General features: G+C 45.7%; 1 protein-coding gene across 1 annotated transcript in view; it reads right to left on the reverse strand.

Annotated features, from left to right (window-relative positions):
- The window catches only part of DDX31 (DEAD-box helicase 31), a 468302-nt gene that overhangs the window by 294580 nt on the left and 155369 nt on the right, over nucleotides 1-18353 (reverse strand). The window contains exons 8-11 of the mRNA XM_069609310.1: nucleotides 12018-12062; nucleotides 11491-11532; nucleotides 10722-10786; nucleotides 7874-7993 (exon numbers count right to left, since the gene is read on the reverse strand). Coding sequence (XP_069465411.1) covers nucleotides 7874-7993; nucleotides 10722-10786; nucleotides 11491-11532; nucleotides 12018-12062 — 272 coding nt within the window. The remainder of the gene's footprint in view (nucleotides 1-7873; nucleotides 7994-10721; nucleotides 10787-11490; nucleotides 11533-12017; nucleotides 12063-18353) is intronic.

The raw sequence follows: 18353 nt of genomic DNA on the forward strand, positions 1-18353 counted from the left end.
CCGGTGAGTAACAAAAGTATTTTTTTTAAAGAAAAAATATAATGTTTTATATGGTGTTTGATAACTCCTTTACTCTCAACCTATTAGTTCTCACTTACCTGGTTCTATTTCTTTATTAACTTCCTTTCCTACACTTACAGTTAGAATCAAACAGTGAAGTATTCACACTCTCAGCAGAGCACGCCAAGGTGAATATGTATATAATAGTAGTGGACTTAACTCCCTAAAAAATCATTTTACTCCCAACTTAAAAAAAATAGGGAGTAAAATATTCTCACTTCCAAATCTTATCTGGAGTACTAAATGTATGTGCCAAATTAGAATGATACACAGATTTTTATGAATTAAGAAATTGTATATGCAGGGATATTAAATTGGAGATACACACACTGGTGATTTTTAACTAAGAAATACATAGAAATATAAAATAAATACATGGGTATTTGTTCACAAACCTGTTGAAGTGATGTGTTGACATATTTACACTGTACACACACGCTAGCTCAATCCATTAGGCTTGCAGGATCACACCCTAAATTGTACTATGTCTGTAACTGAATCCTTCACCATCCTCACAGACTTAGGAGGATCAATAAATTACAAAGACTGCAGTTTAATGTGCTCCAATTGATTTTTATTCTTGAAGATAATATTTACTATTTTTTTTTTATTCTTGAAGATATTTACTATTTTTTTTAACCATTTTAGTTTTCGTTGTAAACATTGATGGTATGCCCCGATACGTGTTTCCCCATTTGTGTCAATGGTTCCTCAGGAGGGTAAGCAAATAAACGTATAATTTGAAATAATTGTTTTTGTTTTGTTAGCATAGTTTTAATGATCCAATTTCAAAAGTTTTCTCAAAAGATTTTAGATTCTTTCATTCTTAATGAGGATTTTCCATTAGCATCATTGAACTCCCTTTGAACCCCAGTTCCTGGATTTCTCCTATTTCGATTTGAATTTGTTGCAAGTTCGCGCCTGTATCCCGATCAAGGAACTGGCCAGTTCCATGATCATCATTAAGAATTAAAGAATCTAAAATCTTTTGAAATTGGATCATTTAAAACTACGCTAACAAAACAAAACATTTTATTTGCTTACCCTACTGAGGAACCATTGACATAAATGGGGAAAAACGTGTCGGGGGTTACCATCAATGTTTACAACAAAAACTAAAATGGTTTAAAAAAAATAGTAAATATCTTCAAGAATAAGAATAAAAATCAATTGTAGCGCATTAAACTACAGTGTTTGCAATTCATAGATTTTTCAAATTCAGCTCTGTGCAGCTTAGAGAGCACAAGCACAACTGAATGCAGCACCAAAATATTATGTCTTTTCTTTGGATTTCAAACCAATGATCTACAAAGATTCACCAGAGGTTGTCACTTTAGGCTGCAAAATTGTTTTGAATTTAGGAGTTTGGAGGGTAAGCTTTGTCTGCAAAACCCTCCCCAGGGATCAGGGCATTATGTTTGGCTGAAGACAATGCAACAAGAAATCCAACTGTGAAAGAAAATGGAGATGTCTCTTTAACAAGAGATGCATATTTAACTGATGAGTAGGAGAGGAAGAGGAGAACCTGATGCACAGGGGAAGCCCCCTGACATTTCGCATGCTGGAGGTGAAGCAAAAGCAAGCAGTGGAACCCTTTGTGTTTCAGAGAGGCCGAGAACGACAGTACGAGACGCCGGAGGGCCGGCCTATGCCAATGACAGTAGAGCATTGGGTGGAACAAGGAGGTGACTAATTACCCAGTGCAGTGGTGGTGTGACCATAAGTTTGACATGGTGGGCAGGAGGCCCTAGAAACGACAGAGCGCAGCGATGGGAAGCGAGTATGCCTTCCGATCGCCAGCACCAGTTCAGAGCAGGAGTCCGACGAGGACTCGAGAATGGGAACCCTAGAAGCGAGGAGAGAGAGAAAGCAACCGCGAGTGAGAGTCAAGCCCAGCTGCTGTCCCCTGCAGAAAGAGGTACCGGGAGAAGCGGGAGGCCGCTGGGACATCGCTATAAATCAGAAGAAACTTGTCCCAGTCTGAAAGGACGAAAAGGTTGAACTAAGATTGTGTAATTAGAGTTGGAAACAAATTACGAATAGCACCGAGAGGGAAGCGGGTTATTGTATGAGGAGAGAATCTCATCCCAGTTCAAAGGGTGAGAACTTGGAGCCAAGACTACATGAGTGGAGTTGTGAGCAAGTAACAAGCCGGAGAAGGAACAGGGTTATTATATGAAAGATACAACCCATCCCAGCCCACAGGAGGAGATATAAAGCAGGAAGCCAATTCAGACAAGAAGTGAAACGCCTAGGAAAGAGGCGCTTTAGCAGCGCAGGTGGGGAACAAACAGATTGGAAAGAAGTTCCCTGGGAGGAAGGGAAGAAACCACTTTCCTTTCACGTACAAGACTGGAGGAAGTATAATTCACATGTATATCATGAGACACAGGACATACAACTGAATGAAGACGTTAACAGAAGAGACGCTGTAAGATCAAGAACCTATGAAAATGGAAAGTTAGAAGGGGGTTAAAAAAAACCCAGCTCAGGTATTCCTGGGAAGAAAGATGGGAAGAAAGTACATGTCATAATCAGAGTGTAAAGAAATGGCTGAGAGGATGTTAGGTAATATTTTCATATTAATTATAAATCTTCCGGACCTGCGTCAACCCCAGAACTTTTTGCTGGACTGGTAGATTATTTTTCCTTTTACCTCTGTGAATGGGAACCTTTTGACACACTCACAGAATCTTTGCATCTTTTTATGAGTGTCATTATTAAGACTCTCCATTGTGTCTTTCAAAGGTTATCCTCTTTGACAACGTTTTGGCAATAAGTGCCTATTGTTGTTGGGTTGCCCCAGGGGCTCACCTTTTACCTTTTTCTGGCTAACCTTGTGAGAACTACAGTTTCCAAGAGTAGAAAGGATCTTTGGACCCCCTTTTTCATTTTATTAGACTAGACCAGCACCCCGATCCCCCCCACCTTATATGGAGTGCTTGGGAGATACATAGTATCCCCCTTTCTCATTTTAAATTTAACATTTATGTTACAAGAACAAACTTAACTTTAATGGCTGGTGGCAATGAACCTTTTTATTCATTCGATACACCTTTACTGCGGGCTATTTGCACCCATGGGTGCTCATTTTACCAAAATGGCCCCCCGTCTTGTTTGTTCGCCATTTTTGTGTTCTTTGTCCTTTCTTGTTCCTTCCCATGACATTCCTTTGTGTGATTTTGTATTTTAGGGGGGAGTCCTGTGGACTCCGCACCCAGGCTCCAGTGTGTCTGTGAAGGCAGGAAGCGAGGGAGGAGTCCAAAGCCCTGCACCCCTTTGTCTTCCAGCCTCGTCTGCGAGATTCCAGTTCAAACTGGGGGACTGGCTGTTCTGACCAGACTGCCAAACCCCCAAGTTTGAATGTTGCAAGGCTGTTTGATTGGCTGGGTTCCTGCATAAAAGTCTGATTCTGGAAGCTGAAGAAGTAGTCAACCACTGGAACCTAAACCGAACAGGAAGATGAAGAATTTGCGGCTGAAACCATTTCCAGCGGCCGGAAAGTATGCTGTGTAACCGGAGCCTGCTGTAATGGGGACTACAAAAAGGACATCCCCAACCCAGAGCCTAGCGAGACCCACTAGACTCGAGAAGACCTGCATTTCGAGCCTTCCCATGCCATGCTGCGACCTTGTGGGGCTGCAATAGCCCAAAACCCTGAGACCTCAAGCCATTGTGCAGTGCATGGTCATCTGAATTCTGAATCTCGCTGAAACTTCGTGGGCATCCTGCTGGTTCTCCAGTGGCACAAATCCAGTCTGAAAAGGCCCCTCACCAAAGTGCTGGACCTGGCAAACAACGAGAATCTGACCAGCAATATTCTGTTTTCTTCTGTGCTCCTGAAAAAGGCACCAAATCGACAGACCCGCATCCAGCCGCAAGAAAACCCTTGCATAGAGCCTTCCCAGTGATGCGTGCTGCAAAAGGGCTTCCAGTGTCCCGTCTTCTGGATGAAGGAATTCAAGTACCAGGTTTTTGGTTGCAGATCCTGAAGTCCTCCTGCTGAAAAATCTTCTGTGCTGAGGTACTGTGCTGGCCTGGGTATTTTGCCTAGCTTAAGTCTCTTGTGATTCCGGTGTAGTTTTGGGGTGTTTTGTGCGATTGGGAGTCCTCTCGTCCAGTGCACCCAGGCCCCTGCTGGAAGCATCCTAGGGTGTCTTCTGTGAAGTACCTGTACCATCAACTAACTCTAAAGTAAAGTACTCAACTGTTTGAACAGTCTTCCTTAGGAACTCTGCCTTTTGCTACTTAAGAACCTATCCTGACACTGCCTGTTGGACACTAGACCCTAGTGACCCCCCTCCTGCCACTGAGAACACTCATGCTCCAGGAATAAGAGAAAGACTTCTATGGATTGGGCCTTTTGCCTAGAAAAGAGCATATGTGTTTAAAACGTACTTACTTGCAAAAGAAGTTGGTTGGTAACTAACTCTGAGAGTGAACAGTTACACAAGTTATTACTTACTTTAAAAATATTCTGTCATTCTGAAAAGTATATGCAACATCTTTCTTTCCTTAGAAACCGTTTCGCCATTTTAACAAAGTAGATGTAAGGTTATATTACTCACCTGTGAATTGGTTGGGCCTCTTTCCAAAAGTAATGCTGTTGGTTTCACTTCACTATTCGTGTTATGATAAATGTATGAGTGACCCCAACTGGGTCTTGCTTCCCCTAACTTGATGTTAGCCTGTCCAGAATAAGTCTGCATTAGATTTTATCTACCTAGAATAACTCTGAGTCATTCATAAAGTGTAACACTGGGTTTTGCTTTCCCTGGTCTGTTGTAGACAGACACAAAAACAGTCGTAGGTGTATACCTGCCTTTACGTTGCTTATAGCTCCTGTAAACAGTGTGCAATCCTAAAATACATTCGAGTTATTGCTTCCCTTAGCATGTGAACTGAAAAGCAACTGTAATTGAATATTACACCCCAAGGTCCAACTCCCCTAGAATAACTGTGCTATCCTGAATCAGAGTTATAGGTTTATACAGTTCCTAGAATCTGTTTTGCACTAGATCAGAAAAGTATATTGTCCAGTTGATATTACCATGCGATTTCTTGCCGAGCATCACGGTACAACCGATAGGGTCTACTAGCCTGGTATTACTGCAAGTAATCTAAAAGAAACTATTGGTTTTGACTTCCCTAGAACTCCGGTTAGGTGTTCCAAATTAGGTTATATGCTTTGGTCTTATGTACCTTCAAGCATAGTGTTGTGTTTTTCCATAATGTGTTTATATGATCTGTGATAGTACTTACTTTCCCCCAAGATTTATCTGGGCCTACTTGTATTTAAATAAACCATTTATTTTTTACAATACATAGTGTTTGAGTGTTTCTTTGGACCATTTGTATTACAATTTCTTTGTACTGATTCTACAGCCCTCTCTCCCTCCTAAGAGAAGCCTGGCTGCCCTGTCTACGCTAACCAACAGACCCAGGTGGTAGAGCCTTATAGTAAGAGTGGAGTCTTGTACTGCTTCAGTTGAATGGTTTTACTAAGCCCTTAGTTGCACTTCAGAAAATCTGTCCTAACCGAGGACAATATTCTAAACACATGACCACAGAAAGTACAAAAGATAAAGAGTGTTCTGGAAGAACTGCAAGAATTGTTCTCAGAGACCATCTGTACCACAGAGAAAATATATAAATAAAGAGACTATTGAAGGAACTGAAGAGGTTGAGGCATCCCCTTGGTATATTTAAGTTTGTTCAGTTTAGTAGTAGGGTCAGATAGAGTTAGTTTGGACAGAGGACATTTTAACTTTGAACGTCCCGACAACTGACTAGCACCTTTAATTTCTCTAGCTAGGTGAGGCCTTCTACTGATACGTTTCATTACATTTCCTGAACTATGTCTTCCGGGTGTCCATCTCCTTCTTCCGACCCGCCACATTGGCCACACTACCTTGATAGAGTCTGGCTAGACATTGTGCCTTTCCCTGTTCATCAGCACAGGATGTCCTCTCAGAATCTGTTCTAAGGGCGGAATCTGAAAATCCATTTGAACAGTAAAGCACAAACTATATACACATATACATAAACAGTTGGTGATCGCACTAGAGATCGGCTACACGTTACCCTGGAAACAGTACAAATAGTTTAGCAATAAAACAAAAGACTGTAGGTAATAAAGTGAAAAGAAACCATGGAAAAGCAATATCAACACAATACACTGCCTTATAAAATACGGCTAAAGTGCCTTAACACTTTGAAGTCCTTCCCTGTTAAGGTAAGTAGGCCCAGTGCCTTAAAGTGTCAGAGGTCCCAGGTAGGTACCTGTTGCAGGGTGCTGCAAGTCTGTACATGAAGACAAGTATCGGCAAAGTCAACAAGTAAATAACTGTTCCAGTGAAGAAGAATATGAAGATATGTTCAAAGGATTAGGGGGTACTCTCCCAATGCCACCAATCTAGGGGAAGCCAAGGAGTATCCTTGGCCAAGAACGCCCCCACCGATCACGACCAGGTGAGGGAGAGGTAGGTTGAGGCCCATACAATTCTCCCCTTGCTCTGATTAACCTAGAACATAAACTTGCTTGGCACATTTACTTCGGTCAATGGCCCGGTTTCAGGGAATCCAGGGGTCGTGGTTGCAGTGGTAGTTTTCGGGTTCGGGATTGGGTCTGGCTAGGCAGCAGTTCCATGCTAAAATGAGGTGGTTCCTGATATCTTGAAGATGGATGACCCAGGCACCTCGGGATGACCACCGCAGGTCCCATCATAACAGAAGACCACAACCCCAGGGCTCGACAGACGGGCATCAGCCAAGAACGCTCTGATAACCAATGGCAAGCAACTCTCGCAGCAACGACAAATGCTATGCTTCAGAAAGGCCTCTCTTCTTATTGGAGAGCTGCAGATGGATGGTCTTGGGCAACAAGAGGATGACCTGCAAAGTTCCAGGCCAAAACTCACAAAGGGGACTGATACACCAGATGCCTTGGATGAAGCTGGTAAACCCACAGAATGGTTCTGGGACACTACCAAAGGTGACTGAACTGATTTGTGTGACTAGCCCAAGAGTAGAAGCTGAGCAGAGGGTCTTCTTGAGAATGATACAGAGGACAGAGCTTTGCCGGGATTTGACTGGAGTCAATGCTAGAAGGCTTCAGGCTTCTCGTTTTATCCCAAATTCGAGCTGGGGTCACACCCAACATAGCCATGGACAAGGACATGCTCTATTCAAACTGGCAAGAGCTGCCCAATGAGGATCATGGACAACCTCTTGCCCCATATCTGCCCAGCAACAGACATGCCCTTTGGCTGTAGTGTGAATTAGAACTAAACATTCCCAGCCGACACATCCGGCCATATACTCACACTGCGGCTTTGCCTGGCCCGAGAAAGGGCTTAAATTATACGGCATTTCCTGGCCTTAGTGGACAGAAAGAAGGCCAAAGGACGATGAAAAACACACAACAGTGCTATTTTGGGTACATGGTACTCAAAATGATATTAGGTGGTAAAAAGCAAAAGTGTATGCTGGAAAAACAAAAAAAGTTTCCCAATAATATTTGCTGCCAACAATTCCTCTTGGATGTATCACAAAAGTAACTAACGTGGTGTGTGCTGCATAAAAAAAAAAAGGAATCTCGCAAAGGGAGACAGAGTCCCCAATCACCAGTAGTCATGGCGTGACCAGTACCCCCAAAAAAGATGAGGTGTACAGGAAGTAAAGCAAAAAGGATTTACATGCCTCCAAATGTCAGGAGAGGGGTCAAACCATAACACATTGCAGGGAAAGTGGTGCTCGAGACTTCCAAAAAGCCTAGCATTTATCCTAGTGGTTTCACTGCTTAATAGCTCACCTGTCCGCTTCATCCAGGATCAGCCACTGCACTCTACCAAAGTGAATATTCTTTGTAGTCTTAATATGATCCACCAGGCGGCCCGGAGTGGAAATCAGGATGTTTATCCCTTTACGGATTCTGCAAAGAAGAAAATACACCCACCATGACCTGGTGATTAGCAGTCAGGGCTTATCAGAGAAAAACAATAACCGATATTTCTTAAGAAAAGAAAGTTACTGGGCATTTGGAATCTGGGAGACGAGCAAAGGAGGATGGAGGAGCAATTAAGGAATAACTGGAGAGATGGTGGAACAGAAGAAGACAGAACGAACTGGAGTGGATAAAGTGCGAGAGATGAAGATGAGAGAGCGAAGATAAGGGTGGAAATGCAGGGCAAGAAGGTTACAACAAGGGGATGAAGCAAAAAAGATGAAGATCAGGGAGAAAAAAACAAGGAAGGAAAAAGGGTGAGTAAGAAGTTAAGAGATAGAAGGGCAGGATGAGGAGCAGAGATCGAATCAAAGCGAGTGGAGGAAGAACAAGGCAATTAAAGATGAAGATGTAAGAGGGGTAAGAGTAGAGAGACTGAGAGAAAGTACAGAAATGGCTGACATGGGGCATGAAGAAGAGTATTGAAATGCCGGAGCAATGAGTGAAGGGCAAAAGGAAATAGAAGGGGAAAGAAAAACGCATGACAATCGGAGGTGGTGAGAAGACAAAGAGGAAAGGAACGCAGGGTTGGGAGGGATCAAACAGTGTGAATAGCAGAGAGAGCACAAGGAGGGTAATGGAAAGCATTAAGGCAAGAAAGAGCCAAGGGAGTGGGGGAAGAGCGGAAGAGCTGAGAAAGGATAGAAACAACGAGGAGAGAAAACGGTGTAAAGGGTGCATGGGGGAAAGGAGGAGGGTAATGTTGTGAAAAGGAATGAAAAGACTGGCCAGATGGTGCAATAGTGGTAGCTATAGACCTTTTATTAAATGAAAACCAAACATATCTATCCCAAACTCTAAGGGGGTTTCCCTACTTAAATTAAAGAAACTTGTTGCTCTTCAGGAAATCTGTGCAAGTAAAAACAAAAATACACCATCCCGATTACAAACCCAGGAGAATGTCTCCTTTCTCCTGGAAGTGAAGCATCCAAACGCCTCTTAGGTTGTTCAAAACAAAAAGTTCCACAAATGTTCTGGGTTTTTTGTAACCCAACAGAAAATAAGCAATTGTAGAAGGTTTTCGTGGAGCTAGGAGAATGGCTCCCTTCTCCTAGCCGGTTTCCCCCCAATGACTCTCAATCCTCAATGAGCTTTGGATCTCCCTTAGGGAGGCGTTTACAATCTCTTGGTTTTGTACAATTCTCGATCCACCCCACTGGGAAGATGAAGCTGTTCCCGGAGTCCCTTCAGACTCTACAGCACCACACTCCTGTGGAACTACACTGGGAACTGTATCACAAATTGGTTCACTGTTTGCTCCGTTTCTCTATAATTATTTTCCTGGCTTTTTAAGCTAGAAGAAAATTACAAGGTTAACGGTTTTCTTCTCATCTTTGAGGAAGGCAAGGTTAAGATCATGAGCTGAAGAAGACGGGGCCCTTGGTAGGATCTGGTGTTGACCAATCAGCAGTGGGTAACAGTGGGGTAGACAAAAGATTATTGGTGTTTGGCTTGATGGACCAGCCCTAGATGATTCTGGGGTGTGTACTGTGATTCTCTCCTTTGGGCAGGTGTTTCCACAGCTATTCAATGTTTAGATAGAGAAGGAGAGCATGAACTATCCAGGGTCCTCCAACCCCTTTATGCCCCTCTGTTGTAGTTTGCAGGGTCTATAAAATAATCACCCTTCTATGGCATTTCAGGAAGGTAGGGTCTTGGACTTACAGACAACGTATCTTCTCAGTTGCTGAGGAAGGTGTTCTGAGTTCATACCATTCACTGTTCTCCCTTGTTGCCTTAAATTTCATGGAATGTCTAAAGAGTTTCTTAAACAGCTTGTCCGCACCATACCAGACTTTCGTTAACTCCCATTACCTGCATTGGGGTCAGGATGCTTGGACAATGGTCAATCACCTTTTCCCACTCTTGTCGGGGTTCGCTTCTTGGGCGTTTTTCACGCTCACTTGTAGCGTTCTCGGGAGCTTCTTCATCTCAGAACCTAAGCCATCAAGGTAGTTCCATGTTTTACAGTAACATGTTTTATAGACGGGAGTTTAGACCCATAAGGTTCAGGTTCCACCGTCAGCCTACCGGGCTGGGGCTTAAAAGGGGCTGTGCCCCCAATCGCATCCTTATACCCAGGAGAGAATTCCCCTCTCCATGGGATCCTCCCACATATTACACCCCCACCCCCAGGGGAATTACTGGTTAGCAGCCTCACCTCCGTAGCCTCGTGGATAGGGGTTCTCCCCTGGGGAGAAGAGGTACGCCATCTGAAGGATCATCACAGTAAGTATGGGAGGAAGAGCAGAAAAAGAAAAGAAAGGAGAAAAACGACAGGAGGAGGATGTGACGAATAAAGAACAGATAGGGGGCAAGCGAGAGGGAGGGCAGCAGTTATGAAGGCAAACAAAGAGCACAAACAATGGGAGCTGGTGGTGGCAGCAGCTGGGGAGTGCACAGCGAAGTTGAGGAAATGGAATTTGAAAATGTGCAGTTTTGGAAGTGCACAGCGAGAGGAAGGAGACTGGCAAGAAGAAATAAATGAGCGATAAAGTGCAGATAGTATGTACACAAGGAGATGGGGGAGCAGAAGGAGAGAATGGGGGAGACTACGTATCTGCACTTCATTGCAGTCAGTGGAAGGGGATTGATTCACATTTAAACCTCCTGCCATCATTGCATCCATGAGGAGGTTAAGTAATAGTCTTGGTACCTGGCTTTCTCCGATTTCTTCTTCTCGCCCCCCATCAGCACCCCAGGAACAATCCACATAAAAGGCTGAAAAGAGAGAAAGACAAATCTGTTCGGAATATCCTGGCATTTGACCACAAAAAGGGTCTTGGGGTTCTTCATTGTGTTGCCCAAGTATACGCTCGCAATAGCCCAACATAATCCTACTAAACAGAAGGCGTACAGGACAGAGTATGTTACACTACCTGCTAGTACGAGGTCCTCAGTGTGCCCAAAAGTGCAAGCTACTCCACTGCCCACCAATGCAAGCACCTTACGTTGCCCACAGAGTGCCAGCTACTCTATAGCAGTCAACTGGTCCCATGTAGTATTGGCTGTCCAGGCTAGAGCACTATGGAGGCTGGAATCTCTCATTCTCCATTTTACCTTTTATGTATCAGCCTAAAATGTGTAAAACTAACAGATATGTTGGCTAAAAAGCATGGTGTCGGTGAAGGCGTCCCTTGTGAAGAGGGGTTTGATGACAGTGATGCTCAGTGCATCCCCCACCTGACTACAGCTCCTAACCGTGGTGGACTGTGCACACTGCTGACCACCTGCTGGCCCCTTAAACTGCTCACCATTGCCAGCTCATCACACTGTTCACACGCACCAGCTTCTCATAATGGCCACTGGTGCCAGCTACTCAAGGCTTCTTGCCAGTGCCAGTTCATTGCATTGCAAAGCAGCCTAGCGCAGCCCTGCTCAAGAGAGCAGCAGGGATGGAGTGGAAGAATACAGCCCGCTCTTACCTTCAGCAACTTCTGTATGGTATCAAAGCTCTGTAGGGCCAGCTGGGAACAAAAAAAGTAATAGGACAATTAGGAGGCCAAAACCAACATATTCCACAAGCTTGATCATCTGCTACTGCTTAAATTAAATGTGCCGTTAGCATGTGACTGGCTCTTATGATTTAAAACTGACCAGCAGGTTAGACACAGATCACTGCGGCTGGCTGCAACCCACTGAGCCACCTTATCAAGAGGGGTGAGCTAAAATGAGGCCACTTACAAACACTATAGAAACAGGGATCTAACAAGAAAAATGCAGAATGTTGCTGGAACATGAAGCCATCCGTTGCTCACCACAGTTTAAGGAAATACTGCTCAACACAGTGAAAGGAGCGTGTTCCTACGGTGCAAGTCAATATTCAGAGAAGTGAGTCCGGTCTTCCCGCTGAAAGACTCGAGGCAAAGCTTGCTCACGCATCAACTCCAAGATGCATGCATGCATGGACACTTGCACCCGTTTCTCCTGCATAATGTTCAGGAACACTTACCTCTCTGGTGGGGACAAGTATGAGGGCGAAAGGGCCATCGCTGCGCTGTGAAAAAAGAAAGAAAAAGGACAATTAAATGGGCCCATCTAAGATTTCAGCAAAAACATGATCCTTCCAACCAGGCCACCCCACCCACCACCATGGCATGAGGCTGCAGTAGCATATTATAAAATGAAATGTCTTATGCCATAAAAGATGCTAGGATCTTTTATGGCATAGATGCTAGGAACTAGGGAAAACTGAACTGGGAAAAAACAAAATGTTTTTGACAAGGGCATCACCCCATAATTTTGCGGCAAGAAATGAAGAGGCCGAAAATGCTGAATGTTTAACTGCGATGGGTTAGAGAAATAAGTAATTTATGAGGAGTAAGAAGTGGGCTGTGGGTCTCCCCAACATAATTGTGTGGAAATGTGCAAAAAAAATAAAGAAAGTAGTTTTGGCTTCAGTGTTTATTTTCTTAGAGCTAATCGCATAGATCCTTTGGCACGGAAAGACCAAGCAAGCAAACAAGTGTAGGGGTGCTCCCATTGTAAGGACAAGAAGATGGACAGTCCAAACATTGTGACAGGTGTGCCTTCTAGATAGTGGGAATAGAGAGGTGGCCAATGTAGAGACAGGAACGCATTTCAGATGCCAGACTGGCTGAGGAGCGTAAAAAGAGACAGACAGGTGCAGAATCAGGAATGTCCATGCAGAACCAGGGCAGCCCAAGAGGTGAGGAGAGATCTTCACTGTTGGGGCAGATCAATCATGATCTCTCGTGGGTGGTAACAAAAAGGGCCATGTATTGTCAGACTACGCTTTACAATTCACAGTCAGCCATGACATTTGGTTAAGGACCTCCTTACTCGTAAGAGACCCTACTTCAAAGTTATTATTATAAGGGTATTTATTGAGAGCGGACCTATTGTAAGGAAGCGATGAAGAGCTTTACAATTATAGGGGGGAAGAACAAGGATAGGGAACAGAGAAACAAGGGAGTGGGGATCTAACAACAGGGGAGGGAGGGCAGTTGTCAGCAAGTGATCTACAAGCACCCAGGGGAGAAAACAGTGGGGAGCAGATCACTCAGCATCAGGTGTGGTGGGGAGCACGGGGTGCGTGGACTTAGGTGTTAGGGAGGAGCCATACCTTCAAGAGGAGGCAATTGCCCCAGTAGTACACATGCCTACTTATCCCAGATCAATTTTAACCATGGCCAGAGTTCAGCAAGTGCTTATAAAAAGGTCCAACTAGGCACTAAATACTCTGAATATAAAACAGCATTCCTTGTCAATAAATCTCAAATATATGGGCGGGGGGGTCTGTGTCTCTGTGTCTGTCTCTGTGTCTGTCCCTGTGTCTGTCTCTGTGTCTGTCTGTCTCTGTGTCTGTCTGTCTCTGTGTCTGTCTGTCTCTGTGTCTGTGTCTGTCTCTGTGTCTGTGTGTGTGTCTGTGTGTGTGTCTGTGTGTGTGTCTGTGTGTGTGTCTGTGTGTGTGTCTGTGTGTGTGTCTGTGTGTGTGTCTGTGTGTGTGTGTGTCTGTGTGTGTGTGTGTCTGTGTGTGTGTGTGTCTGTGTGTGTGTGTGTGTGTGTGTGTCTGTGTGTGTGTCTGTGTGTGTGTCTGTGTGTGTGTCTGTGTGTGTGTCTGTGTGTGTGTCTGTGTGTGTGTCTGTGTGTGTGTCTGTGTGTGTGCGTCTGTGTGTGTGTGCGTCTGTGTGTGTGTGCGTCTGTGTGTGTGTGCGTCTGTGTGTGTGCGTCTGTGTGTGTGCGTCTGTGTGTGTGCGTCTGTGTGTGTGCGTCTGTGTGTGTGCGTCTGTGTGTGTGCGTCTGTGTGTGTGCGTCTGTGTGTGTGCGTCTGTGTGTGTGCGTCTGTGTGTGTGCGTCTGTGTGTGTGCGTCTGTGTGTGTGCGTCTGTGTGTGTGCGTCTGTGTGTGTGCGTCTGTGTGTGTGCGTCTGTGTGTGTGCGTCTGTGTGTGTGCGTCTGTGCGTGCGTCTGTGCGTGCGTCTGTGCGTGCGTCTGTGCGTGCGTCTGTGCGTGCGTCTGTGCGTGCGTCTGTGCGTGCGTCTGTGTGTGCGTCTGTGTGTGCGTCTGTGTGTGCGTCTGTGTGTGCGTCTGTGTGTGTGTCTTGTAATTGGAGGGTATCACAAACATTACAAGCCACAAACTTACATTCTCTAAAAGTACTTAAACCAATACAAGATGTATTGTAATCTTATACCAATCACATATCGAGCTGCCTTTGGTTCTTGGAGGATGGGGGTCCTCGCGGTTGCAATTCCTAGCCCCTTTTTGCTTCCTTGAGTCGAGTGCCTTGTGGTTGCAATTTCCAAAGTCCTGTTGTCAGTGTTGGATTGCACTGCAGTGAGAAGGGAAGAGCAGTGAAGAACATTGCACAGATGGACCACTGCTTCTTCAGTGTTACCGGATCTCCCACACCTGGGGTGATAATTATAATTGTTCTTTCATAATGCGCTTAATACCAGAGACCAGTTTCTAGGCAAGCGACTAGGATTCGAACATGTGTTGCTATGCGTTGTCATGCTTTCAAGACCAATGCGTTGCTCCTGAGCTATCCTCCCGGCCTGTGGTTCCCATATTGCAGGGCTGCAGCGCCTTCTGTGAATGGCAATCCTGCAAAGATGGCATCGTAAATACTGCAGGACAGTAGTGCGTGACCTCTGCAATGGCACTCCAATCTGTCCGGTTAGAGGGTTAAACACTGGGGTGTGCAGGCAGAGAAACAGGGTTGGGAAAGTGCTGCACTTGGCAACACGCAGCTTGGGGGCCTGTGGGTAGTAGTGGCCTTTTGTGTATTCTACGCCTACTTCTACTAGTGATCAAGGGCCAGTCTGAGTTCCGACCACTTTTGCTCTCTCCAGGTAAAGTCGACACCCGAGATACTAAAGGTAGCTTGGGCATGGTGGGTGAGCGGGTAGATGGATCCAACAAACTGATCCCTCAATCCTTAGCATGAGCCTTGGGCATTCACTGCAGTCCTCTCAGCAAGGGGTCATCTCTCAATCCTTGGCATGAGCCTTGGATATTCACTGCAGTCTTTTCAGCAAGGGGTGATCTCTCAATCCTTAGCATGAGCCTTGGACATTCACTGCCATCTTCTCAGCAAGGGGTGATCTCTCAATCCTTGGCATGAGACTTGGACATTCACTGCCATCTTCTCAGCAAGGGATGATCTCTCAATCCTTGGCATGAGACTTGGACATTCACTGCCGTTTTTTCAGCAAAGGGTCCCAACATGGGTCTGCTGGGTCCTCCGGTGAGGTTCCAGCTTCACTGGGCTGGGGGCGAGTTGGCAAATGTGGTCAGTGACCAGATGGTACTCTTGGAAAGCTTCTCCTTTCAGTGCACTGTCATTTCTTTGGTTGGCACACGGACAGAAGCAGACTCTTAGAATCTGGGACCTCCTCACAGGCAATGCCCTCTGGCAAGGATGAGGGCAACGCAGGAAAAGTTCCACTCTGGAAACTGATGGTTGGTGCCATTTCTGATATTATATGTGACGCAGTGAGGGCAGAATTCCATGGGGGGGGGGGGAGGTGTCCTCTTGACCCACTTGGTGGGTCCCTTAAACGTTTCACTGGATTTTTTGAATTTTGATTTTTGACTTAGTGTCCAGAGGGACTTCTACTGAATTCCCACCGACACTTCAACCCTTTTTCCCAATGTGCTGCCCTAATAGCACATATGGCTTCCTGGGCATTTTGGGACGCAATACCCCTGTATGGTGCCCATTCTGTGCCGGTGCATGTTTCTAAGTCCTGCTCCCAGCCATTTTCTTTTAGCCATTCCCTTGTCTCTGGGCATCCGAGGTAGGCCAAAATGACAAATGTACTGCGGTGGGCTCGTCCTCAGCTCACCCCTGAACCCTTGGTTGGAGATATAGGTGGGATTAGACTGGTTTACATCCTCAGACATCCATAATCTACATCCATTTGTGGGGTGGGGGGCAGTTTGTTTAGTGGTTTCTGGGGCCAGCCCGATTGACTGGCTGCCAAAACGTGTGTGCTGCCCTTGGCTGCGATTGGTGGGATGGCTTTGCCAGCCCCTGCCTGGAAGAGGATATCAGCAGGAGACCCTGCCTCTGTCACTCTCTTACCTGAATTCCTGAAGACTGCTGGTGCAGATACCCTGCTCGTTAAGGTCCCTGCCCGGCCACACTGGCTGGGACTTGGGTCCTTTTGACCCTCCCACATCTTGCACCTTCCTGCTGGTGGAAACCTAGCACTGGTCGATACCTTTGCTTCACCCCAGGCGCCAGCTCCCTGGATTGGCTACACACACACACACGACATTTCACTAGCCTTTGCAGTGCTGCCTCCCTATAAAATCATCCTGGTGAAAACACCCGGAGGAGAGAGTCTTCCTGATCTAGATGAATGGTGGTTTGCTGCTACTCCACCTTGGCTCCGCTTTGGATTGTCCTGGGTCGTCCGCTATTGTGGGACCATTCTCTTGCTGGCTCCCACCTCGTTCCCCTTGAGATGACCTGGACGCTCAGGCTGTTTTCGCTCTCCTCCTGGTGCTGCAGATGTGCCTAAACACTTGTGCACAGGCACTTATAAATGCCATATCATATATAAACACGATCCCTTGATACAAGTGGGGTTTCCTTTACAGAGAAAGGACTGCAACCTGGAGGAAGGCACGGGTGTTCTTAAGGAAGATTGGAAACAAACAGGCTGGAGAAAGAACAGGCTGGTGGAACCAGACAGCTAAAGATAGCTACAGCAGGTACGGATATGCTTGCTACCTTGAAGGAAAATGGACAGCCAAAGCCGGAGGCCATCCATCAGCGACCCTGAGGTAGAGGGAGAACCGGACACTGTGGCAGAAGGGCAAAGCAAGATCGACCGCCTGACGAGGCCTCTAACAAAGAGGGCAGAGGAGGGAGAAACATACATTGCTGTTTGAATCCTGACAGAAGGTCACAGTCTAAGAGGTACCGGTTGAAATCTTGAGAGTGTGTGCAGGTCCAGGAGAGGTCTGTGCTGTGAGAAAAGTTAATTGAGGTCAAGGAAAGACTGGCCAATAGCCTTTGAGAAGACATGGGGTTGGAAGAAGACCGGGAGTTGTGATGAAGCAGACTAAAGCCTCACCAAAAAATCAAATGGGAAAGCTGAAACGATGGGGAAGGCTTGGAGAAGTATGTGAAAGTAAAGAGGCCTTAAAGGATAGTTCCGGGACTTTTTTTTTATTGTTCCTATGGTTCGGCCATGTGTTTTTAAGCATAAATCGGTAGATCGTAGAAAACTTTCCTATGGACCTTACCCGGCTTTTCGTCCATTAACGCACTCGAAAACATCCGCCATTTTATGATAATCCTATCATTTCCCCCCATCGCCCTGGCTCACCTGCTTTTGCGGCACTAAATCAAATCCCCCGCCCCTGAGCCTGACATCAGCAGACGCGTACCGCCCATTTCCCGTTTCGTGTCAACAATCGCTGCGCCTCAGCTAATGAAGTATCGCCATGGAAATGGCAGGACGCCTCTTTCCTCAATAAGTATAAACAGACCGTTTCACAACACACAGCAGCAGATTTTCGAATCCATTCCTCTCTCTGTGTTACTTTGAGTATTCTGTGACTCGTTTCTGTGCTCTGGTCAGCTACCTTCGTTGATTGTAGCCCGTGTGAACAGATACCAGTACCACCGCTATAAATTATTTTACTTTCTTTACCACATAATGGCTACAATAATGCCGTATATGTACGAGCCCGAGTACACCGAGGAAGAACTACTGGAAAGGCAAGCACGCGAAAACGATGGGGATTCGGACGGCAGTTGGGAGGACCAGTCAACGGATGAAGAGCCTGGACCATGTCGCATGGACGGCGTCTCCACCTGGTGCACGTGCAATCGGTGCGAGCTAATGCCAACTGAGGAGGAGAACTGCTGCTGCCGAGAAAACTCGGGATGCCTGGCCTACATTTCGGAAGGCGAGCCAAGTCCGCAATGCATCACTGAGCTGCCAGAGTTCAGGGAAGCCTGCCTCTCACGGACAGTGTTGAGGATGATGATGGTGCTTATGCACGAACTTCGCGGCACTGTTCGTCCGCGTAATCCGAGTAACGAGTAAGTATACTCTGGTTGTGATGTCAGTGATGCCACTACTATGTCATGGTCGTCTCCCACATATAAAATTACATCTACATATCATTCGAATGCATGTAAATTGGTTCCATATTGTGCATTTTCTAGATAGAATTTTTTTCAAAGCAGAATGACATTTTTTACCTGAATCGACAGTGATAAGAAAGTTTTGTCATTTTAATACAGTTTGCATCTTTCATTTTCACAGGTGGTACAGGCTGGTGGCCTATCGTTGCTTCACT

Source organism: Ambystoma mexicanum, chromosome 8 (assembly GCF_040938575.1).
Source record: "Ambystoma mexicanum isolate Mex_15411 chromosome 8, UKY_AmexF1_1, whole genome shotgun sequence".
NCBI lineage: Eukaryota > Metazoa > Chordata > Amphibia > Caudata > Ambystomatidae > Ambystoma > Ambystoma mexicanum.